Here is a 24,663-nt window from a genome sequence, read left to right as displayed (position 1 = left end):
AAAAGTTTTTCTTGTAGATCTCACAGCCTTCACTATGAAAACAACCCAGCTTCATAGCTTAGTGGCCATTCTATCTAGGAAGAGGCACCAAGCCAAGTCTTGGGTACAGACTTGGGAGGGAACTATCTGAGCTCTCACCAGACCTAATCCCTGGCAACCACACCCACACTCAAGAGTCTGACAGACATATAAACAGCCCAGCTTCACTGCTTCATAGCTAACCTCAAAAGAGCTGCCAGGCTGCCAGAACTCCCAAACAGACCTGCCCTTGGGTTAAAATCGGGTTGAAATCTCTGGAGCCCTCTCAGAGTGGGAGCAGGCAGCACCCCTCACCCTTAATCTGTACTGTCAGAAGTCCCAGCAGCCACACCAACATCGCAGTCTTTATAATATAAAGGACCCAGCAATACTGTTTTCAAGACTAATCTTGGAAGAGATGCCAAACCAAATTAATAAAACTATGGACACATTTGTCTTTGTCCTGAATATTCTGAGGCCTCCTCCTCAGAAAAGGTCAAGAATTCTTTCACTATAGAAGTTCCTGGAGCTCTGGGAGCATGTGGCAGCATATGCAGCTATGCAACACCTCCAAATTTCACAATACTAATCTAGTAGGAGCATAGCAAATTAGATGGGAAAGTTTTAAGAAGTTCACTAAACTCAACTCACAATGAACAACTCAGAAAATTTTCAATGTCTTTAATAACATCACTGTGAGAAATAAACATTTTCACAAATTTTCTTTGACAATTCCATTTACCATTTTGTTGTAAAAAGCAATATAAAATAAATTATTTTGTTCCTGCTGGGAGGGCAGATTGGGAGAGGTGGAAAACTGGAGGGAAGGTCACACTGGTGGTGAGATTAGTGCTGGACTAATGAATGCCTGAAACAATTTATCATGAACATCTCTGTAAAACCATGGCGCTTAAGTAAAGTTAGGGAAATTTTTCCCCAAAAAATTGTTTTGGTTTTACAACTTGATCCATATAAGATCCCCAATGTTCAAGTTTATATATTATATACCAGTGAACACAAACTTGTGTTGTGTTTGTAGTCTAACACCATGGTTATCTTAATGCATAACCTGGCTATGGCATAAATTACTGTACTTAAATCTCTGGAAAGTACTAAAAAAATCCAGAGAGAGAAGTATTCAGAATTCAGAATTCCTGCTATACTGAAAACATAACGCCAGTACACTCTACGAATGAGTCCATGAGACAAGCACTGTGAGGAGGGCAGTTTAATTCTTTCACAATGCCTGTGAAGAATCTGGCAGTGGTGAAAGCCTAGAAAATGCATAAAAGGCCCTTTTATAACCAGGATGAATATAGAGCACAAAAGCAAAATCAGATGACCTACTTAAAGCACTGCTTTTACTGATGAGAATTAATTCTTATTCCAGATTAGTCTCTTTCTAGAAAAAGAAAACCTTACATAACAGTAAATTAAGACATAGGAAAAAAAAAACAATTTTCAAACTTACCCTCTTAAATACTGGCTCAAGACCTAGGGACTATAGTTAAATAATATACTTCACAAAGCTCTGAGAAGTATGTTCTTCTTTACCTCAGTATAATAATGTGTCCTTTGATAGCTGGGCTTTAAGGAAACTTCAATTCTGTAATCCACAAGTGAAATCAGAAGTTTAGGATAATTACATTATGAGAAGAAATAGTTTTTTATTCCGGAGAACGAGCATAAAGCAAATGAATGGTAAACTGTGTTGAAATTTGTGTTAAGCTCCTTGAAAGCAGGGAACCACTCACCCACTCAACAAAAATTCTAATCTGTGGCAAAAGAGACACTTGCTACAAAGGAGCTCAGATTTCCAATGTTCCTCATCTAGTTTTTTCATGTTAATCAAACTTTTAAGATCAGCCAATAAGGCTGGTTCAATGGCAGTACTTTATCAGAACTTATTAACGTTAGTATCACAAAAGTTGGTATATAACCTCCCCACTGCTCAATTTGACTGGCTTCAAAAAAAAAAAAAGATCAGTCAATAAATTCTTAGCATATAGGAGGTAAATATGGCTCTTCCTCAATTAAATTCATGTACTTTCCTTTATGTAAGAGGAAAAAGAACTCTTGACGTTTATCTCCTTACTTCTTGGATTCCTTCCTTTTATTCTTATCACTTTTTAAAGTCTTATCCTTTCCTTTTCCTTCATTCTCTCATAACATCTTTTGTTTGAATAAATAACCAGGCAACTAAAGATCACAGAGCTCTACCTAGAATCTATGTCATTGATTCACAATTTACAAATCCTTCTGAAGGATAATGGGATAAAAATGTCAGGAAAGGAAGATGTTTCTAAGAGCATAATAATATACAATATGGTTTTGAGTCTTCTTCATTTTTCCCCCATCTGGGGGCCATACCCAGCAATGGTCAGTGGTTATTCCTGGCCCTGTGCTCAGAAATAACTCCTGGTGGGGCGGGAGTGATAGCACAGTGGGGAGAGCATTTGCTTTGCACGCTGCTGACCTGGGACATACTTGCCCTAGCATCCAATATGGTCCCCCAAGCTCACCAGGAACGATTACTGAGTGCAGAGTCAGGAGTAACCCCTCAGCACTGCTGGGTATGCTCCCCCCAAAGAAATCACTCTGGGGTAGTACTTGGGGATATGGAGTGCCAGGGATTTGATTTGGATCAGCTACATGCCCAAAATAAGCATGATAAACTTATCTTATTGCTTGCTGCTGATCTGGGATGAACTTGGGTTCGATCCCTGGCATCCCATATGGTCTCCTGAGCCTGCCAGGAGTGACCCTTGAGCACTGCCAGGTGTGCCCTCCCCTGAAGAAAAAAAAAAAAAAAGAAATCACTCCTGGTAGTGCTTGGGGATACGGGGTGCCAGGGATTGAACTTGGGTCAGCTACATGCCCAAAATAAGCAGCTTCTCCACTATACTATCTCTCCGGCCTGTGAATCTATTTCCACCAACTCCTTTTTCACCTTTTTTCAGTTGCTGTTGGCTTTCAGTCAAGCTTCTGGTCCTATTTCACTAATATCAGTCAAGTCTCAGCTTAAACAAAACCTGATCTAGTTAATTATGGCTGGATCACTCTCACCCCCAGCCCAAATATTCTCTATCCATTGCAACCAATTCACTGCCTCCACAAAAAAGTGTATTTATTTACCACCTGTCAGTTGTAATTAAGATTCTGTGCCCAAGTAGGTCTCATGTCATGTCTAAGGGTTGGAGAGAAAGCTCAGAGTTCGCGTTTCCATGCTGGTGGCTCCACATTTGATGCCTGGCACCGTATCCCCTAAATTTGGAATGACCCTAGGACACTCTATTTTGCTCACAGAAACTTCATCTAACAAAAAGACAGTAGTAGTACTGCCGATACTGGATTTAAGTTATCTGCTCCTCTAGATAGACCAATATCTATTTTTAATTTTTAAATTTTCTTTTTAGGAGCAGCATGGTGATGCTCATGAGTTACTCCTGGCTCTGCATTCAGGCATTGAGGAATTATTTCTGGTGATGCTCTGGGGGCCATACAGGATGCCAGGTATTGAATCTGGGTCAGCTGCATGCTAGTCAAATTTCCTAACTACGGTGCTATTGCTCCAGCCCTGTGATTAATATTGTTTAATATATATAAAGACTCCTAAGCATGGCCAGAAACACCAATAAATCATCATTATAAAAACATGCCATCTTAGATTTCAAATTACTTCTACAAAATATTTTTGGTGAGGCTAGGGATCACACCTAGGGCTTAACAAATGCAAAGTATATGCTCTAACACAGAGTTACACTCCCAGCATGTATGCATGTAAACATGAGGTGCATGTGTGGTTTTGGGTTCACACCCTGGTAGTGTTCCACGATCAGTCCTCCTAACAAGGCTCAGGGAACCATAGGGGCATGAGGGATTGAACCCTGGTTGGCCATATGCAAATCAAGTGTCTTCCCTCTCTTTTGTTTTGTTTTTTGTGCCATACCTGGTGGTTCTCAGGAATTGCTCCTGGCTTTGCATTCAGAAATCACTATTGGTGGTGTTTGGGGAAACAACATGGGACCCAGGGATCAAACCTGGGTCAGCCGCATGCAAGGCAAATGTTCTTCCACAATATACTATGACTCCAGCCTCTGCTGTACTATCTCTTTGAGCCCTGCTATAAACTATTTTTAAAACACAGTATCTGGCAGAATGACCTCTCAGATGAGAGGCATAAAGAAATGATAATGGAATAATGAAAGCCCAAAGACAATGGAAATAAAGAACATGAGACCTGGTATTAAGTAGGAAACAAGTCCACAAAGGAGGCTAGAAAATAAGAATGAGGGAAACACCTATGACAAAGAAGATACTAAATGATGCTAAATGTTATTTATATATAAAACCCTACAGCGGGGGGAGAGGGGGACGACGACAACCCTACAGCAACTGTACTGTAAATCAAAGAGCAAAAAATATATTTCAAGTGTCTCTTGAAATGGAAACACATTCTCTGCTTATGGATTAGGAAGATTAACATCTTAAATTGGCAATACTCAGGCCAGAGAGTTAGTATATTAGGTGTAGGTCATGCATCCCAGCATCCCATATATTCCCGAGCTCACCAGAAACGATTTCTGAATGCAAAGCCAGGAGTAACCCGAGGTCCACCAGGTGTAGCACAACCCCCGCCCCCAGCAAAAACTCACACTAGCATGCACACACACACAAACACAAAGAGAGGTGTAGCAAGCACTTATCATTAACTGGCAAGCATGTTTGAGACAAGCACAGTCCAAAATAAATGAATAGCTGACTATAGCAGAATAAATTACTTTAGTCAAGACCAGAAAGAAACCCAACAGCCAATCAACAGGCTGCTCATTCAGAGTCCTAAGTTGTAAATTATAAATAGCTGTTACTTTGAACTACTAAATTTTGGGGATCTTTGTTATGCAGTAATAAAGTAAATACAGTTCTTTTCTTCCCCTGCCCCTCCAATATTTTCTAAGAAAACACAGACTATACAGAATCATAATACTTGGCCATCATGAATTTTACATCAGAGTATCTAAGAAGAAGAATAAACATCTGAACATATTGCATAGTCCTCTGGGGAAAATATTTGGGGAGGTGGATTGTATTCAGGATAGCTGTATCATATTAAGCATCATGACTTTGCAATTAAAGGAGATCAAGTAGGAGCCGGAGTGATAGCACAGCAGTAGGGTGTTGTTTGCCTTAAACACGGCCAACCTGGAACAGACCTGGTTCAATTCCCAGCATCCCACATGGTCCCAGGAACCTGCCAGGGGTGACTACTGAGAGCAGAGCCAGAAGTAATCCCTGAGCGCCACTAGGTGTGACCCAACCCCCCACACACACACCCCAATTAATTAAGTAAATGCATTTGGGGACAAAAACTGATGAGAGAGAACTTCAAGATTTTGTGTCAATCTGACTGACTACAGCATCCAAATATTTGGTCAAACATTATTCTGCTACTATGAACATGTTTTTGGATGAGATTTACATTTCATCTGGTAGTCTTTTCTTGTTTGTTTGTTTGTTTGAGGTAAGGGTTGGTGGGTGGGCATATATTCTGTGCTGGTAAGGGGTCACTCCCAATCCATGCACATTCATTCCAACCCCTAAAATCAACTCCTTAATGGTAGGCTTTGAACAAAACAGATTGACTTCATAATGTAGGCAGGTCATATTATACTGAATGAAGGCCTGTAAAGAACAGAGCCTTCCTCAATCTAGAGATAAATATCCATCAAACTCCATAGTATTAGAATAGCTTACTGTTTGTGTCTCTAGTCTCTCAGTATGATTTTAGAACTGCCAAGTTTACACAATTGTGTGAGCCAGTTCCTCAAAATAAACATCTTTCTTAGACATGTACATAAAGATACACTCTTTACTGCTCCTTCTTTTTCTTCTTTTTTTATTTTTTTGTTGAGAGTATGACAAATACAGAAAGAAGGCGCAAAACCATGGAACAATTATCTTTAAAAAGTAAAAGTAGTTGAGAACTCAGAGTTCTATGCCTAGCAAAAGATTCTAGAGCAGGGGTCTCAAACTCAATTTACCTGGGGGCTGCAGGAGGCAAAGTCAGGGTGAGGCAGGGCCGCATAAAGGATTTCGCTTACTGAATATTCGCAATAAAAAATCGCATTAGTAAGAAAAAAAATCGCAAAATAATCACATTTAACATTTGTATACCCCGAACAAACTGCTCGAGGTATGCGAATGTTTAATGAGATTTTTTTTCTTACTAATGCGACTTTTATTGCGATTATTCAGTAAGCGAATAATCGCAAATACTGCGATATTTGAAGGCCGGCCGCGGGCCACCAAATGTTGTACGGAGATGATTCAAAGGACTAGAGAACCCTTCACTCTCATATCATTTGTTATTTCTTCCCATTTAACCCCTTTTACCCTCAGTTCTTAACTCCTCACAAAGGAGAACGTTCTTTAGATGTATTCTTCTAATAGGTATAACCCTTATTGAATATCTATATAGAGGCAATTTCCCCCATTTTGGGGATATTTAGTAGAGAATTCTAGTAGATAAGTTTCTCTAGTGTTTAGAGTTCACATTAGAACCATGTTATGGGGATTATTGGGCTTACTACCTCTGCCCCATAAACACCAGTAATACTTTGTGGCATTGTTCCTTTTTTGCACAGGCATTAATTAAAATGGGAAAATCTTACATGTGCAAACAAGTTCTTATGTAATAGAGATAGGAACACAAAAATGTTATACTGCAGTGGGGCCTTACACCCTGAAAACTTTGTCATAGTGACCTGGCTTAGGCTTCAGAAGATCGGACATTGACCATTCACCCCAAACCTTGAATACCATCTAAAGAAATAACTACGGTTTTCTACACTATCAAAAGAGATCGAACTTCTACCAGGGAAGGCCTTACTGCTGCCCTGGCATCACCTTACTCAAAAGAGGGTTCTTATGATACCCTGACGACTTAGTAACAGCAACAACCTGCTTTCAGGGAAAATTTCTCTACATTGACACCTAATGGTGAGATGAAATTAGAAGATGCTCCATGTTACCCTGACTTTGACACAGGATCTGTACAGAAACCAGGATCTCTAACTACAGAAATCGTGGTTGTGAAGAGCTTTTACTAGGACCACAGAGAAGGACTTTGGGGTTGGACAACCTAGTATGTCTTGAGCCTGGAGTTGGTCTTATGCCAGAATACTTCATGGGTAAGGTCTCCTGTTTTGTTTTTGTTTTTTTTTTTTTGTTTTTTTTTTTGGTTTTTGGGCCACACCCAGTAACGCTCAGGGGTTACTCCTGGCTATGTGCTCAGAAGTTGCTCCTGGCTTGGGGGACCATATGGGACATGGGGGATCGAACCGCAGTCCGTCCAAGGTTAGCGCAGGCAAGGCAGGCACCTTACCTTTAGCGCCACCGCCCGGCCCAGGTCTCCTGTTTTGTTTTGTTTTGTTTTTTTTGATTTTTGGGCCACACCCGGTAATGCTCAGGTGTTACTCCTGGCTATGTGCTCAGAAGTTGCTCCTGGCTTGGGGGACCATATGGGACACCGGGGGATCGAACCGCGGTCCGTCCAAGGTTAGCGCAAGCAAGGCAGGCGCCTTACCTTTAGCGCCACCGCCCGGCCCAGGTCTCCTGTTTTTTTTTTTTTGTTTTTTTTTTTTTGGTTTTTGGGCCACACCCGGCGGTGCTCAGGGGTTACTCCTGGCTGTCTGCTCAGAAATAGCTCCTGGCAGGCACGGGGGACCATATGGGACACCGGGATTCGAACCAACCACCTTTGGTCCTGGATCGGCTGCTTGCAAGGCAAACACCGCTGTGCTATCTCCCCGGGCCCAGGTCTCCTGTTTTTAAGCCAAAGGTTTTTCCCATATTTTGCTGTGCCTATGCAAACAACAACTGCCACACATACAACTTTTCTAATTGTATTTTCTTATTTCTTATCTTTAAAAAAAAAGATTACTAACTAAACCTTCTGCTATTGTATTAATGCTAACTAAACCTTCTACTATTGTATTGATGTCTTTATGGAGATACAATAATTTTTACAAATATATTTGCTACTGAAAACAAAGAGGGTTAGAGAATATGCTTTACATATATGCTGGAGCTATGGGCTTGATCCCCAGGACCACAAGGGCATCAAAACACCACTGTAAGCGATCCCTCACAATCAAGAGAGAAATATTCTTTGAGTACCACTGGGTAGACATCCCCACAAATAATAATCTATTATTATTATAATATATAAATATATATTTATATAAATATATATATTCTTATATAAATATAAGAATTTTATACCAAGGAGACAGAGTGATAGTACAGTGGATAGGACATTTGCCAGTGTGCAGCTGACTGGGTTCAATCCTTGGCATCCCATATGATGCCTCAAATCCATGAGGAATAATTCCTGAGGGCAGGGCCAGGAGTAAGCCCTGAATACTGTTGGGAGTGCCCACACCCTCAAATAATTCAGACCAAACCAAGCAAACAAAATTCACTACCATCAACACTATAGTAAAAGCTGAATAGAGGAAAGCCAAGAATATGTTATAGCATATGTTACAATAAAACTACAACATAACCAAGTAAAACTGACTTAGAAACTTAAATATAGTCTGTTACTAAAAAACATACTATTAACCATTTTTACAAAATTAGTTTAAAATATTAAAAAGGTCACAGGATGAGTAATCTCTCATGTTTTATCAGGAAAAACCTCTAAACATAGAGCCCAAAGTAAGCCTTGAGCATCACTAGATGTGAAACAATCTCAAAACAAACCCCAAAAAGCCACAGGATTAACCTGGTAAATGCTAGAAAGACTGCTTATAAAATGCATAACACTCAAAAAGAAATGTGTTAAAATTCAAAAAAAAAGAAAGGTGATTAAGCACTTATTTATGTAAATACATAAAGGTCCTGTTCCTAGTACTGGAAATGAAAGCAAAATTTTTTTTTTTTTTTTGGGTTTTTTTTTGGGCCACACCCGTTTGACGCTCAGGGGTTACTCCTGGCTATGTGCTCAGAAATCGCCCCTGGCTTGGGGGAACCATATGGGACGCCGGGGGATCGAACCGCTGTCCGTTCCTTGGCTAGCGCTTGTAAGGCAGGCACCTTACCTCCAGCGCCACCGCCCGGCCCTTGAAAGCAAAATTTAATTGAATTAGTGATTTCATAAAAGAGCATAGTAACTGGAGCCCAAGAGATAGCACAGCGGTAGGGTGTTTGCCTTGCAAGCGACCAATCCAGGACCAACAGTGGTGCAATTGCTGGCATCCTATATGGTCTTCCATGCCTACCAGGAGCTATTTCTGAGCAAAGAGCCAGAAGTAACCCCTGAGCGCCCCCAGGTATGCCCCCCCCCACAAAAAAAAGCATAGGAGCAAAACACTATATTAAGCAAATATAGACAAACATAGTGGGCTGGGGCAAATAGAAAGGGTGGGTAGGGTACTTGCCTTGCACACAGCAGACCCTGGTAAAATCCCCAATGTCCCCATATGGTTCCCAAAGCACCACCAGAAATAAGATCTGAGTATCGTTGTGTGAGCCTCCACCCCTACCTTCCAAAACAAAACAAAACAAAAACAAACAAACAAACAAAAAAAAAAAACACCAGAAATCTAGAGGTCCAGTTATGAGAGCTATTGCTCCAGGGGATGTATTCAGTCCACTCCTTCCCATTTTCGCTGCCTGCTCAAAACCCTCAGTACGTACTCAAGAGATCATAAAGCTTGTTGACCTTCCGTTCTTAAAAATGAAAGAACAGGGGGCGGGAAGGTGGCGCTACAGGTTAGGTGTCTGCCTTGCAAGCGGATGGACCGCGGTTCGATCCCCCAGTGTCCCATATGGTCCCCCCAAGCCAGGGGTGATTTCTGAGCGCATAGCCAGGAGTAACCCCTGAGCTTCAAAAGGGTGTGGCCCAAAAACAGAAACAAAAAAAAAAATGAAAGAACAGAAACACATACCTTAACAATATTCACTCATGTTTTTAAAAAGAAAAAACAGGTCAGAGAGATAGAAATTTGTAAGAGAAAAATATTAGAGGGGGCCAGATAAATAGTACAGCAGATAGGGTGCTTGCCTGGCACATAGCCAATCCAGGTTCAATCTCCAGCATCCAATATAATCCATGGGAACTGCCAGGAATGATTTCTGAGCTCAGTGCTAGGATTAATAGTTGAGTACCACCGGGTATGGCACAAAAAAAAAAAAAAAAGAAAGAAAAAAAAGTAAAAAAAGGGAGCGATAGCACAGCCAGTAGGGTGTTTGCCTTGCATGTATCCAACTGGGGTTTCAATCCCTGGCATCCCATGTGATCCACAGAGCCTGCCACGAGTGAGTTCTGAGTGTAGAGCCAGGAGTAAGACATGTGGCCAAAAACAGAGGGGAAAGGGAGGAAGGGAGGGAGGAACGGAGAGAGGGGGGAAGGGAGAGGGAGAGGGAGAAGGAGAAGGAAAGGGAGGAAGAGAAAGAAAGAGGGGGAAGACCTTAAAAGCTACTATCTTCTTGACTTGCTTCTGTTTGTTTTGGGGCCATACCCAGCAATGCTATCTACTGTACTATCCTCTAGCTCCTAAATAAAAAGCTTTCTTCTCCTTCAAAATCAAATGATCCTTAAAGATAAGATAAAAACAGAAGGCAATATTATTTTCTCATTTTGGAGCCACGCCCAGCTGTGCTCAGGAACCACTCCTAGCTCTATGGTCAAGGACACACCAAACACAGTATTCAGGGGCCAAACCTGGCGTTGCTTGGGGACAAAAAGTGGTTCCTAGGATTTGAACCATTGTTGCTTTCAACATAAATGCCTTACCCTCTCTCTGTACTATCTCTCTGGTATCCAGAAATTAACTTTAATTATAAAAACAAGAAGAATCTGCTTAGATTGCTATCCCTAGAAGTTCGAGTTCCAAAACTGTCCCCCAAAAAGAAACAAGAAAAAAAAAAAAAGAAAAGATAAAGAGATAAAAGAAAAGATTAAAAAGAACACACAGCTAAATAGGGTGAGTAAATGCTTTGTGTAATGGAGACCTGTGTTCAATTTCCAGCATCACATGGTCCCCCCAATAACTGCTGAGAGTCAGCCAGGAGAAAGCCCTGAGCATCACCAAGTGTGACAAGCAAACAAACAAAAACTGGTATAGAACCTACCTACCTAACAGGGTCCTTCCTTTCCTCTTGAGCAAGCCCCATAGAACAGAAAAAAAAAAAAATCAAGCAGAAACTGCTATTATTATATCTTGTATGTAAAACAGAGTGTGAGAGAACCCAATTTTAGTTCTACTTTTATAAGAACACTAGCTAGAGTGACAGCCATCTCATAATTCTGGTTTTGTCTCTTACCTCTGTTATTTGAACTGTATCATCCATCACCACTCTTGGAAGTCCATAAATATTTTTTTATTGTGGCACCTGTAACCAAAGGAAAAACCCTTTAGAATAACAACAGTTCTTTCTTCCTTTTTTTTTTTTTTTTTTTTTTTGGTTTTTGGGCGGTACTCAGGAGTCACTTCTGGCAGGCTCGGGGGACCAGATGGAATGCCGGGGATCAAAAACAGGCCTGTACTGGGTCAGCTGCGTGCAAGGCAAACACCCTACTGCTGTGCTATCACTCCAGCCCCATAATAACAACAGTCTTATTTAAATCCTTTGAACACTCTTGGGAGAGAAAAATATAACTAGATGTCTCTGAGAGCGCTATATAGGCTTCACACTCCAGGAGCTAGACAAAAAAAAAAAAAAAAACTCTGAGGGAGGGCCCACCTAAGGGATGTTCCTCTGGAGGTCTGGGGCCCCCTCCTGGCGAATCCTGGCTGGCAGTTCACTCAAGATTACCCAGATCTTCACAGCAGTGCAATAAATATCTGCCCCACAGATCTACTATTGTGTTTGTGTTCTGTATTACTATTAGTTGTGTTATTATAGAACAAAAGATATCAAATAATAGTTAAATTTGAGTATACCTATATATATACATATATATAAACACATTAAATTAGAAAATAATGTTTATGTCCCATAAATTTTTATATAAAATATTTTTAAATATGGAGGCCGGAGACAGATAGCATGGAGGTAAGGCGTTTGCCTTGCATAGGCAGGCCAGTAGTAGTTAGAATCCCGGCATCCCATATGGTCCCCCAAACCTGCTAGGAGTGATTTCTGAGCGCGGAGCCAGGAGAGAGAGCTGTTGGGTAGACCCAAAAACAAACAAACAAAAAAAAACCAAATAAATAAAAAAAATATTTTTAAATATGAAAATAATTTCTTGTACATAAATGCAATTTTATAAAAAGTCATTTAGGTATGTCAAAGTATTCATTATCCATGGGCTGTAAAAGGTCATACTTTGTCAATTCTAACAATCTCTCTCCCAAGTTCCCAAGCCAGAAGTCCCAAGTGTCTTACCACCTTCCTTTTCCTTAGCCACCAAAGGCAATCATAAATTCTAGAAAATTATTGTCTCAAACTTTACTGTTTATGGCTTCTCTGTTTTTTGTTTGTTTGTTTGTTTTTTGGGGGTTTTTTTTTTGGTTTTTGGGTCACACCCGGGAGCACTCAGGGGTTACTCCTGGCTCTATGCTCAGAAATCACTCCTGGAAGGCTCAGGGGACCATATGGGATGCCAGGATTGGAACCACCGACCTGCATGAAAGGCAAACGCCGTACCTCCATGCTATCTCTCCAGCACTTTATGGCTTCTCTTGACAGTAAGATTACTAAGGTTCTCTAAGAACTTTTTTTAATAATAATCTTAGGGACCAGACTAACAGTAGAATAGGTAGAAAATCTGCCTGTGCATGGCTGACCCAGGCTTGATATCAGCATCCCACATAAAACCCCAGAAGCATAGGAGGAGTAATCTCTGAGCGCAGAGTGAGGAGTAAGCCCTGAGCACCACTAGGTGTGATCCCCAAAACAAAAAGTCCTTAGAATTCTGTAGGCAATTAAAAAGAAATCTCTCAGGGGTTAGAGCAATAGCACAATGGGTAGGGCATTTGACTTGCAGGCGGGCCAACTGGGATTCAATCACTGCTATCCCATAAGGTTCCTTCCTCAAGACTGCCAGGAGTAATTTCGAGTGCAGACCAGGAACAACCCCTAAGCACCCCTAGGTGTGGCCCTGAAAAGTAAATAAATAAAAAAAATAAAAGTTCTCTACACAACTCAGCAAATTCAAAACACACAGAATTCCACAATAAAAATTCATGATAGGGCCCAGAGAGATAGCACAGCGGCATTTGCCTTGCAAGCAGCCGATCCAGGACCAAAGGTGGTTGGTTCAAATCCCAGTGTCCCATATGGTCCCCCGTGCCTGCCAGGAGCTATTTCTGAGCAGACAGCCAGGAGTAACCCCTGAGCACCGCCGGGTGTGGCCCAAAAACCAAATAAATAAATAAAGAAATAAATGAATGAATGAATGAATGAATGAATGAATAAATAAATAAATAAATAAAAATTCATGATAAACCCTACCAATCTGTAATCTTTATTTTCTAAGGCATAAGGTTTTTAATTTAGTCTTTGAGGGGTTGGGGCATCACCCCTACTGCTGTGTTCTGGGAGTCAAATATACTGAACTCAGGTTAGCTATGTACTAGGCAAGTATCTTACCTATTATACTATCTTTCAAGCCCCAATATCATGTGTGTGTATACATTTATTTTTGTCGTTGTTGGTTTTTTTGGGGAGTCACACTCAGCAGCGCTCAGGGGTTACTCCTGGCTCTATGCTCAGATATCGCTCCTGGCAGGCTCAGGTGACCATATGGGATGCCGAGATCATCCTTCTGCATGCAAGGCAAACACCCTACCTCCATGCTATCTCTCTGGCCCCTACATTTAATTTGTATTAAAGCACTATGTTTCTTAAGTTATTCATGTCTGAATTTTAGATATACTATGTTCCAGAATCAATCCCACCACCAACGTCTCTTCTTTCCCAACCAGGGTTCCCAGGTTACCTCCCACTCACCACCATAGTGGAAACCTCATGCCCCAATCCTAGGGAATTGGAGACATGGGTCTGGAAGCAAACATTAATGCAGGAAATAATCCACATCTATGTATGGTTAAGGGGATAAAATAAGTTCAGAAACTTCCACACACAAGCCTTTCATTTTTCAGAACCAGATAGCTCAGTAGTAGAAAACCGAAACCGCATGCTGTTTTTCCCTGAGACCCAGGGTCTTTATTAGGAAGAGCCAGACCATATCCAGGTGCAGAGAACAGGTGGCCTAAGGCACAATGAAAGGTGCTTCTGACCGATGAGTAACAAACATATCCTGAACAGAATACCTGGTTCCCCGTTAACTAACACTACAGCACTCTCATCCTCAGTCTATTACCTTGACAGGCACGTTTTTATTTATTTATTTTTTTTTTGGTTTTTGGGTCACACCCGGCGGCGCTCAGGGGTTACTCCTGGCTGTCTGCTCAGAAATAGCTCCTGGCAGGCACGGGGGACCATATGGGACACCTGGATTCGAACCAACCACCTTAGGTCCTGGATCGGCTGCTTGCAAGGCAAACGCCGCTGAGCTATCTCTCCAGGCCCTGACAGGCACATTTAAAAAAAAAATTTTTTTTTTGGTTTTTGGGTCACACCCGGCAGTGCTCAGGGGTTCCTGAGGAATTGCTCCTGGCAGGCTCGGGGACCATACAGGATGCTGGGGATTCGAACCACCAACCTTCTGCATGCAAGGCAAAAACCTTACCTCATGCTATCTCTCCGGCCCCCATTTTAAAATTTGGATGTAATGATCTCGGGGTTTATAATATGGCTTAGTAGTAAGTGCATGTTTTAATGTGTGATGGCCTGAAGTTAATCAAATAATAATAATCATGATCATGATGATCTAATTATCTTTACTATTGGTGCTTTACTAACATTAATTTCAGCTTTTCATAAGCCAAAAAATGTCTGAATCTTTTTTGGGGGGAAAGGTTACACCCGCAGTGCTCAGGGGTTACTCCTAGTTCTACGCTCAGAAATTGCTCCTGGCAGGCTCGGGGGCCATATAGGATGCCGGGATTCGAACCACCGTCCTTCTGCATGCAAGGCAAATGCCCTACCTTCATGCTATCTCTCCGGCCCTATGTCTGAATCTTTTTTTTTTTTTGGTTTTTTTTTGGGGGGCCACACCCGGCATTGCTCAGGGTTTACTCCTGGCTGTCTGCTCAGAAATAGCTTCTGGCAGGCACGGGGGACCATATGGGACACCGGGATTCGAACCAACCATCTTTGGTCCTGGCTTGCAAGGCAAACGCCGCTGTTCTATCTCTCCGGGCCCATGTCTGAATCTTTGACACAACTGACTTTGTCAATCTTTGTCAATGCTAATAGAGTACTTATGACCAACTAGAGATAATCAGATTTAAAAAAAAAAAAAAAGCTATGGGCTGGACGATGGTAGAGCAGGTAAGGCAATTGTTTTTTTTGTTTTGTTTTGGGGCCACCATAGTGGTGAGTGGGAGAAAACCTGGGAACCCCGCTTGGGGAAGAGACTTTGGTGGTGGGGTTTGGAACATAGTACATCTAAAATCCAGATATGAATGCTGTAAATGTTATCACTCCAACTCCCATGTCCCACTCCGACTTGTCGTGGATGCAGCCAAACCAGGTTCTAACCCCAAACACCACATACCATCCCGTAAGAACCAACAGGAGTGAACCATGAGCACAGAGCCAGCAAAAATCCTGAGCATAGCTACAAGTGACCCCAAACCAAATCAAACCAAACCAAAACAAGGCAGCAATTCAGAAGAGCATGTAGTTCTGTAGTAGTAGAACACTTTCTTTGCCATGTGAAAGGCTCTGGGTTTGATTCCTGACACTGGAAAAGTTAAAAATAAGGAACTTTAGCACAGCTGCATTTGCCTTGCAAGCAGTCGATTCAGGACCAAAGGTGGTTGGTTCGAATCCCAGTGTCCCATATGGTCCCCCGTGCCTGCCAGGAGCTATTTCTGAGCAGACAGCCAGGAGGACCCCTGAGCACCGCTGGGTGTGGCCCAAAAACCAAAAAAAAAAAAAAAAAAAAATTTGGAACTTTCAATAAGGCTTATAATTAATATCTATTACTAGGTGCTAGGCACTAAGTGTCAGGCACTATGCCAAGCTCTATAATGTATATCATTTGTAGTTTACATTATCTTTAAAACAAGACAGAAAATTGGGGCCGAAGAGATAGCATGGAGGTAAGGCATTTGCCTTTCATGCAGGAGGTCATCAGGTTCAAATCCCGGTGTCCCATATGGTCCCCTGTGCCTGCCAGGAGCAATTTCTGAGCCTGGAGCCAGGAATAACCCGAGCACTGCCGGGTGTGACCCAAAAACCACACAAAGAAAAAAAAACAAGACAGGAAATAAATGTTCTGCTGATCTTACAGATGAAGAAAGTGACAGAGCAATTAAATGACTTCTAAGGAAGCAAGTAACAGTTAAGTATCAGACCAAGTTACAATTGACTGAACCTAAATCGATGCTGTCACCTTCTGGTTGAACAGAACCTATAGTAACAACCAATAACCGCAAGAACACACCAGTAACTACATGAGGAAAAGGACTTCCTACAATAGGAGCTGAATGTAGTTAAGTCCTGTCTGAAAGATGCAATAATTTTCACGTAATATCCCAGGTACTGCTTAATGTACACTTTCAATGAGGTTTTTAAATTACCATCCGATTAAAGGTGTAAGATCAGATGGAAGAATAAAATATGTGAGACAACAGAATCACATTCTCCAAGATTAGAAATAAAACATTATAAAAAAAATAAATAAGACATTACAGCAATTAGAAAGGCAAGTCATGGTTCTAGTTCCTATGGTTAACAGAGTCGCTGCCAAAAGTGTCCGGCTTACTATGGCAACCATCAGGCTTGCTATTCACCAAGTTTCTGCCTTTTTGTTTCCTGGGGAAGCAGACAGGAAATCAGATTTCTGAATTCCCTTATTTAAAGAAGAACTACTACTTAAAAATAGAAATAAATGAATATAAAAAAGTAATTTTATAGTTTGGCTGACACCCAACATTTCTGTATGCTAGACAATCTTTAAAGAGCACAACAGTCTAAGTCTTTAAATCTTGCAATATAGAAGTCTAGAAAAGAAAGAGAAAGAGGGCCCGGAGAGATAGCACAGTGGCGTTTGCCTTGCAAGCAGCCGATCCAGGACCAAAGGTGGTTGGTTTGAATCCCGGTGTCCCATATGGTCCCCCGTGCCTGCCAGGAGCTATTTCTGAGCAGACAGCCAGGAGGAACCCCTGTGCACTGCCGGGTGTGGCCCAAAAACCACAAAAAAAAAAAAAAAAAAAAAAAAAAAAGAAGAAGAAGAAAGAAAAGAAAAGAAAAGAAAAAAAAGAGAAAGAAAGGAAGAAAGAGGGCCCGGAGAGATAGCACAGCGGTGTTTGCCTGGCAAGCAGCCGATCCAGGACCAAAGGTGGTTGGTTCGAATCCCGGTGTCCCATATGGTCCCCCGTGCCTGCCAGGAACTATTTCTGAGCAGACAGCCAGGAGTAACCCCTGAGCAACGCTGGGTGTGGCCCAAAAACAAAAACAAAAACAAAAAAAAGAAAGGAAGAAAGAGAAAGGGAGGGAGGGAGGGAGGGAGGGAGGGAGGGAGGGAGGGAGGGAGGGAGGGAGGGAGGGAGGGAAGGAGGGAGGGAGGAAGACTCATCAACAGACCCACCTTGGAGCTGGAGAGATAGTGCAGCAGTTTGCCTTGCATGTGCCAACCCAGGTTCAATTCCCAGCACCTTATACGGCACCCCTCAAGCCTACCAGGATTGATTCCTGAGAGCAAAGCCTGAAGTAAGCCCTGAGCATTGACAGATGTGACCCCCCCACCAATAAACAAACAAAATCTAGAAAGAGATACTAGATAAATGTTAACATCCCTTAAAACCTTAATTCTCAAGAAAATAAATTGCCAGCAGCAAACAACAAAGAATCAAGCAAATGTCAGAACTAGAAGTATATGCTGACCTCTCTTCATATGAGGAGCCAGGGTAATTGAGGAAAAGAGAAAAGATTCCTGAAAAGGGTGGGAAATTGGATCTAAGAGCTCTAAAACAACTGTGGTTCTCAAACTTTTCCATGCTCTGAACCAAAAGCTTCCAAACATACTCTGCCAACTCCCCAGTTTGGGGAGGGTTGGGAGAGCAGGTTGTTTAAGCAGTATGCCCATGGAAATCAACATTTTTGATCAAACAAAAAGTGCCCTTCAAGGAAACCAGTATGTCTCCTGGATCAGTCTAGTGACTCTTCAGAGCGGGCATCACCACCCATCTTGTGAAACTATGTTCTACATAAAAGGAGAAAAGACAATAGGGATGGACAGGAGGTAAAGTGAAGAGATAATACTGGGAGTAAGGTGCAAGATTTACAAATAGCTCATCCCAGTTCAATGTTCAATACTTCAGGATCCCAGATTAACTCAGGCTGGTATTCTCAGGCCCTCACATTAAACCACTGGCCTAGTTAGCTGAGAATCATAGGGAGGGGATCCTTGGCCTCTGGAGAACCATTTGAAAGGAACAAAACACACCCACCCACCCTCACCCCCTCCGCCCAAATCCAGTTATAAAACCAGAAGTCAGAATGTGTATCTTCCTCGATTTCAGTTGTTGATGAGGCAAAGAAAAGGTTTTCCTAAAAAAATTGTGATAATGGGAAGGGGGCTGGGTGGAAAAAATAAAGAATTCGTGATAAGTAGGGACTGGTGTGGTGGCACAAGTGGTAGGGCGTTTGCCTCGCAAGCGCTAACCTAGGACAAACCACGGTTTAATCCCCTATATGCATTCCATATAGTCCCCCAAACCAGGAGCGATTTCTGAGCACATAGCCAGGAGTAACCCCTGAGCATCACCAGGTGTGGCCCAAAAAGAAAAAAAAATTGTGATAAGTAGCTCTAAGCACTATCAACCAAAATAAATTAAAAATAATTTGAAGCTATGGATATATCATTCACATAGAGCTTAAGTCTCAATTTTCAATTTGCTCTTTACATTATCCAGAACCTCTCCCCATCTGGGACAATTAACAAAATTAGCCTATCCTCTACTTTTATCTCCACTGTAAATAAAAGTAAAACCAGAGGCCTAAGAAAGTACAGCAGGCAAACTGCTTCCCTTTCATGTGGCAGACCTGAATCGATCCCTGAGTACAGAGCCAGGAGTGTGGCCCCAAAACAAATAAGTAAAAAATAAAATCAGTGCAGAAAGGCAAGCACATCATAAAACATGAAATATTCAGATACATGACAACCCCACAGACTATAAAATAACTGTGTTTAACAATGATTTAAAGATAAAACACCAAAATAAGGAAGGAATAAAACACTTAGATAAAAAAAGAATAGTGCAGACTGGTCCAATGGCAGTGGTTTATCAGAACTTATTAAGGTTAGTATCACAAAAGGTGGTATAACACCCCCCTCCCCACTCAATTTGACTGGCTTAAAAAAAAAAAGAATAGTGCAGAAGAAACAACAAAATGGAACATCCAAAGTAAAAAGTCATCAATTTTGAAGTGGCAGTGCTTGGAAGATAAAGATAGAGAAGATAAAGGTGAAGAGCAAATAATTGGAACTAGCTATGAATATAACTCAAAGGTATAGCACATGTCTATCGTATGACACCCCGAGCTTAATCCCCAAAGCTATAAAGTAATAAGAATTAAAACTGAAAATAAACTTAATTAATTTAATGGAAATACCATATAGGGAAATAAACATCCCTCAATTTATACAAAAAAGAAACCTTAAAACTAAAGTTGTAAATCATTTGTTCATAAAGCAAAGCCACCTTTTTCTAATAACCCACATCGTCAAATAATTTTTCAGTAATAAATTTTTTTATCAACTTGATAATAGTCAAGTGCTAGAGAAACAAAACTGACATAATTAAGGTCCGGAGCAATAGCACAGTGGTTCGAAGTTTGCCTTGCACACGGCCAACACAGGATGGAGCCCAGTTCGAATCCTGGCATCCCATATGGTCCCCACCTCCAGCCTACCAGGAGCAACTTCTGAAGGAGAGCCAGGAATAACTCCTGAGTGCCACCAATGTGAACCGCCCCCCCCCCCCCAAAAAAAAAAACCCTGACATATTAAATTGTGAAACACTGACTCATCTGTCAAGTCAGAAACTGCCAGAGAAATAGTACATTGGGCAAAAGTTTCAATTCTCAGCACTGCATATGGACCCCTAAGCACTGCTAGGAATGATAGTGAATGCAAAGCACATACAGGAATAGCTCAAAGAGTAAAATAAGATAAAATAAGAAACAAACTCTCAGCACATTGATTCAATACTGTATTGCAGGATTCTACCTAGTATAAAGAAAAACAAAAGGCAACAACCATAGGAAAAGTAGTAAAAACAGAGAAAATGACATTATAAGTCAGAGGTTCCCTAAGGTACTAAATTCATCACCACCTTATCAGAAAAGATTTAGTACTGCTCTGGAAATGTACCTTCTTGAAACAAAACAAATAGAAAGCATCACTCACAGGCATCCAGGCTCCTACTGCTCCCATTAGATCTGTCCAGTGCCCTCAAAAGGCAATACTACCCATTTGGAGAACCACTATTATGAAAGAGACTATTGATAAGTCTATAAAAAAAAGTTAAGACCAAAAGAAGCAGCATATAAGGTCAACATTTTTTAAAATGCTGGTGGTGGTGGTGTGGAGCAATAGCACAAAGGGTAAGGCATTGCCTTACACAAGAGCGACCTGGGTTCAACCCCAGTATCCCCTATGGTCCCCTGAGCAACACCAGGAATATCACTAGAAAATTCTGGGTGTGGTTCCAAGCCACATCTCCCCCCAAAAAGTTAAAAAAAATATATATATAGGGCCAGGTGACAGACAGTGGGGAGGGTACTTGACTTGTACAGGGCCAACCAGGTTTGATCCATGGCATTCCATATGGTCCCCTGAGCACTGCCAGGAGTGATCCTGAGTGTAGAGCCAAGAGTAATTCCTGATCGCCTGTGTAGATGCAGGAGTCTCAAACTCAATTTACCTGGTGGCCACAGGAGGCAGTCGGGGTGAGGCAGGGCCGCATAAGACATTTTGCTTACTGAATATTCACAATAAAAAATTGCATTGGTGGGGCCGGGCGGTGGCGCTAAAGGTAAGGTGCCTGCCTTGCCTGCGCTAGCCTTGGACGGACCACAGTTCGATCCCCCGGTGTCCCATATGGTCCCCCAAGCCAGGAGCAACTTCTGAGCACATAGCCAGGAGTAACCCCTGAGCGTTACCGGGTGTGGCCCAAAAACCAAAAAAAAAAAAAAAAATTGCATTGGTAAGAAAAAAAAAATCACAAAAAATTGCATTAAACATTTGCATACCCCAAATGGAACTGCTCGGGTATACGATTGTTTAATGCGATTTTTTCTTTTTTTTTTTTTTTTGGTTTTTGGGCCACACCCAGCTGTGCTCAGGGGTTACTCCTGGCTGTCTGCTCAGAAATAGCTCCTGGCAGGCACGGGGGACCATATGGGACACTGGGATTCGAAGCAACCACCTTTGGTCCTGGATCGGCTGCTTGCAAGGCAAATACCGCTGTGCTATCTCTCCGGGCCCAATGCGATTTTTTCTTACTAATGCGATTTTTATTGCGATTATTCAGTAAGCGAACAATCGCGAATACTGCGATATTTGAAGGCCGGCCGCGGGCCACAAAACATTGTACAGAGGGCCGCAAACGGCCCGCAGGCCACGAGTTTGAGACCCCTGCTGTACACAGAGCTACAAGTAAGTCTTGGGAACCGCTGGGTGTGACCACAAAACAAACAAAGTGTTCTAGCGCATAACTAGTAAGAGTAATTTGAAGAAACTGGGACTTGCATTAATCTAATCCCTTCACGATGCTCAACATAATTTCCTTAAAAACAACTATTTCTAAGGGCCAGAGTCAGAATATAGTGGGTAGAGTGCTTTCTTCCCTTGCACAGGGCTGACCTCAGTTTGTTCCCAGGCATCCCAAATGGTCCTCTAAGCCTAGCAGAGATCCTTAAGCGCAGAGCTACAACGGCCATGTGTGACTCCAAAATAAAACAAAAACATTTCAAATTGAAGCTATAAAGATATTACAGTAGATAAGGTTCTTGCCTTGTATGTGGTGAGCCCAGGTTTAATTCCCAGCACCTCAGATGGTACCTCAAAACATGAAAGGAGTGGTCTTTGAGCTCAAAGTGAAGAGTAAGCCCTAAGCACAGCAGATTATGACCTCAAAAGTAAATAAATATGATTTCTAATTATATTTACAATACATAATTATGCTTTATAAGGTATGAAACATGCTTTCCCTTAAAAAATAAAATCCTAGGGGCTGGAGCGATAGCACAGTGGTAGTGTTTTTGCCTTGCACACAGCCTACCCAGGATGGACCGGGGTTTGATTCCCCCCTGCCTGCCAGGAGCAATTTCTGAGCACAGAGTCAGGAATAACCCCTGAGCTTCACCAGGTCTAGCCCCGCCCCCCCAAAAAAAACCAAAGTAAACAAATAAGGGGCTAGAGAGATAGCATGGAGGCAAGGACTTTTCCTTGCATGAAGAAGGTCGGTGGTTCAAATCCTGGCATCCCACATGGTCCCTTGAGCCTGCCAGGAGCGATTTCTGAGCATAGAGCCAGGAGTAACCCCTGAGTGCTGTTGGGTATGACCCCAAAACCAAAAAACAAATAAATAAATAAACAAATAAAATTCTAATAATTGCACAACATGAAAAAGTCTAGACTGTCTAGTTCTGTGTGTTCAGATTGTTCTTTATTTACTTATTTATTTTGGTTTTGGGGTGACACCCAAGCAGTGTTTAGGGATCACTCTGGTTGTACTTGTTGAGAAACCATATACAGTGCCAGGGACTAAACTTCGGTCAGCTACAAGCAAGGCAAGTGGCTACCTATCTCCCTAGCCCCTATTCATATTAGTTTTTTAAAAATTCTGATTAAGTACTCGCTTCGGCAGCACATATACTAAAATTGGAACAATACAGAGAAGATTAGCATGGCCCCAACACAAGGATGACACGCAAATTCATGAAGCGTTCCGTATTTTTTAAAAAGAAGGAAAAAAATTCTGGTTAAAGTGATGAGAGAGATAGCACAGTGGTAGGGCATTTGCCCGGCATGTGGCCAGTTCGATTCCCGGCACCCATGTGGTCCCCCAGCCTGCCAGGGGCAATTTCTGAATGCAGAGCCAGGAGTAACCCCTGAGCACCAGCGGTGTGGCCCAACAACCATTCAATCAATTAATAAATAAATAAAGTTCAAAAAATTCTGTTTTAAGAATAAAAAGCTGGGGCCAGAGAGAGCACAGCGGTAAGGCATTTATTTGCCTTAGACGCAGAAGGACGGTGGTTCGAATCCTGGCATCCCATATGGTCCCCTGAGCCTGCCAGGAGCGATTTCTGAGCATGGAGCCAGGAGTGACCCCCTGAGCGCTGCCGGGTGTGACCACCCCCCCAAAAAAGAAATCTTAGCAATTAGCATGCAGCTCAGTGTTTCCCAAATTGAGAGAGGCATGACTAAATTTATAAACACAATATTAAGTCTTTAAAGGAAACAGAAAACAGACGCTTTGTTCATTTGGAATAGAAAATTCTCCATCACTTGTTAACATAGGGTGGGGAGTTCATGTCAAAATACTCTTCTTCCAGTGAAGACTGTTCATAAAATTGGGGCAGGAGTGATAGCAGTGGGTAGGGTGCTTGCCTTGCACGAGGCCAACCCAGGTTTAATCCCCATCATCCCATATGGTTCCCCAAGCCTGCCAGAAGTAATTTCTGAGCAACCAAGAGTAATCTCTGAGTACCAAAATAATAATAAATAATTATATATATAATTATATAGATTATATATAAAATAAATATATATAATTATAAAAATAAAAAATAAATAAATAAATTTTCAAAAGACTGTTCATAAATAAACTCCATACAAACATAATTTACTTGATGTTCAACCTTTGAAACTTATTACTAATGCTATTCTTTGTGTATAAATAGAATAGACAACATATGTTGAGTTCTCCCTGTAAGTTAGGTATATCAGAATTTTATTTCTCTATGAAGTGGATTCATGAAGTTGTTATCTATCATGAGGAAACTAAAGCATGAAGACTTTAAATAAGTTCTCCAAGGTTACATATAAAAGAATCTGAACTAAAGCAATATACTTTTAAATCCAGAAAACAATTTAAAGATCACAGTATTTTATATTTTCATTAGTATGTCAACATTAGAATAAAATAGTTAAAACAAAATTATGATCTCAAATTATACTTAGAAATTTTAAATGTTTGAAAGCATGAACTAAAGAATAATTCAATTTTGTTAAGTCTTTCTGTTTACATTAGATATAAATCTTTAGTTAGACCAGAGAGATAGTAGAGCAGGTAGGGTGCTTGCCTTGCATTCGGCAAGCCTTGGTTTGATCCCTGACACCCCATAAGGTTCCCTGAGCCCATCCTGAGTGACTCCTTAGTGCAGAGCCAGGAGTAAACCCCAGGGTACCACTAGGTGTGGCCCAAACACTGAAGGAAAAAAATAATCTTTAATTCAATCTCTTTTGCTTCCTGTTCATAATTTACTGGATCCTTACATCTATTCAACAGCATCCCAACCCCCTCTGGGATGACCTGGAATTATTTG

The 24,663-nt window shown here is 41.5% G+C and overlaps 1 protein-coding gene and 1 non-coding gene across 3 annotated transcripts in view; one reads left to right on the top strand and one right to left on the bottom strand.

Annotated features, from left to right (window-relative positions):
• The window catches only part of PTPRA (protein tyrosine phosphatase receptor type A), a 145,130-nt gene that overhangs the window by 90,002 nt on the left and 30,465 nt on the right, over positions 1-24,663 (bottom strand). For both annotated transcript variants that reach the window (XM_049779161.1, XM_049779162.1), the window contains exon 2: positions 11,350-11,418. In XM_049779161.1, coding sequence (XP_049635118.1) covers positions 11,350-11,376 — 27 coding nt within the window. In that variant the 5' untranslated portion in view covers positions 11,377-11,418. The remainder of the gene's footprint in view (positions 1-11,349; positions 11,419-24,663) is intronic.
• Positions 22,964-23,070, top strand: LOC126019774 (U6 spliceosomal RNA). Its single transcript, XR_007499397.1, has one exon. It is a non-coding gene; the product is annotated as a U6 spliceosomal RNA (small nuclear RNA).

The sequence above is a fragment of the Suncus etruscus genome, chromosome 9, assembly GCF_024139225.1.
Source record: "Suncus etruscus isolate mSunEtr1 chromosome 9, mSunEtr1.pri.cur, whole genome shotgun sequence".
Classification (NCBI taxonomy): domain Eukaryota; kingdom Metazoa; phylum Chordata; class Mammalia; order Eulipotyphla; family Soricidae; genus Suncus; species Suncus etruscus.
This window is presented reverse-complemented; position numbering and strand designations above follow the sequence as displayed.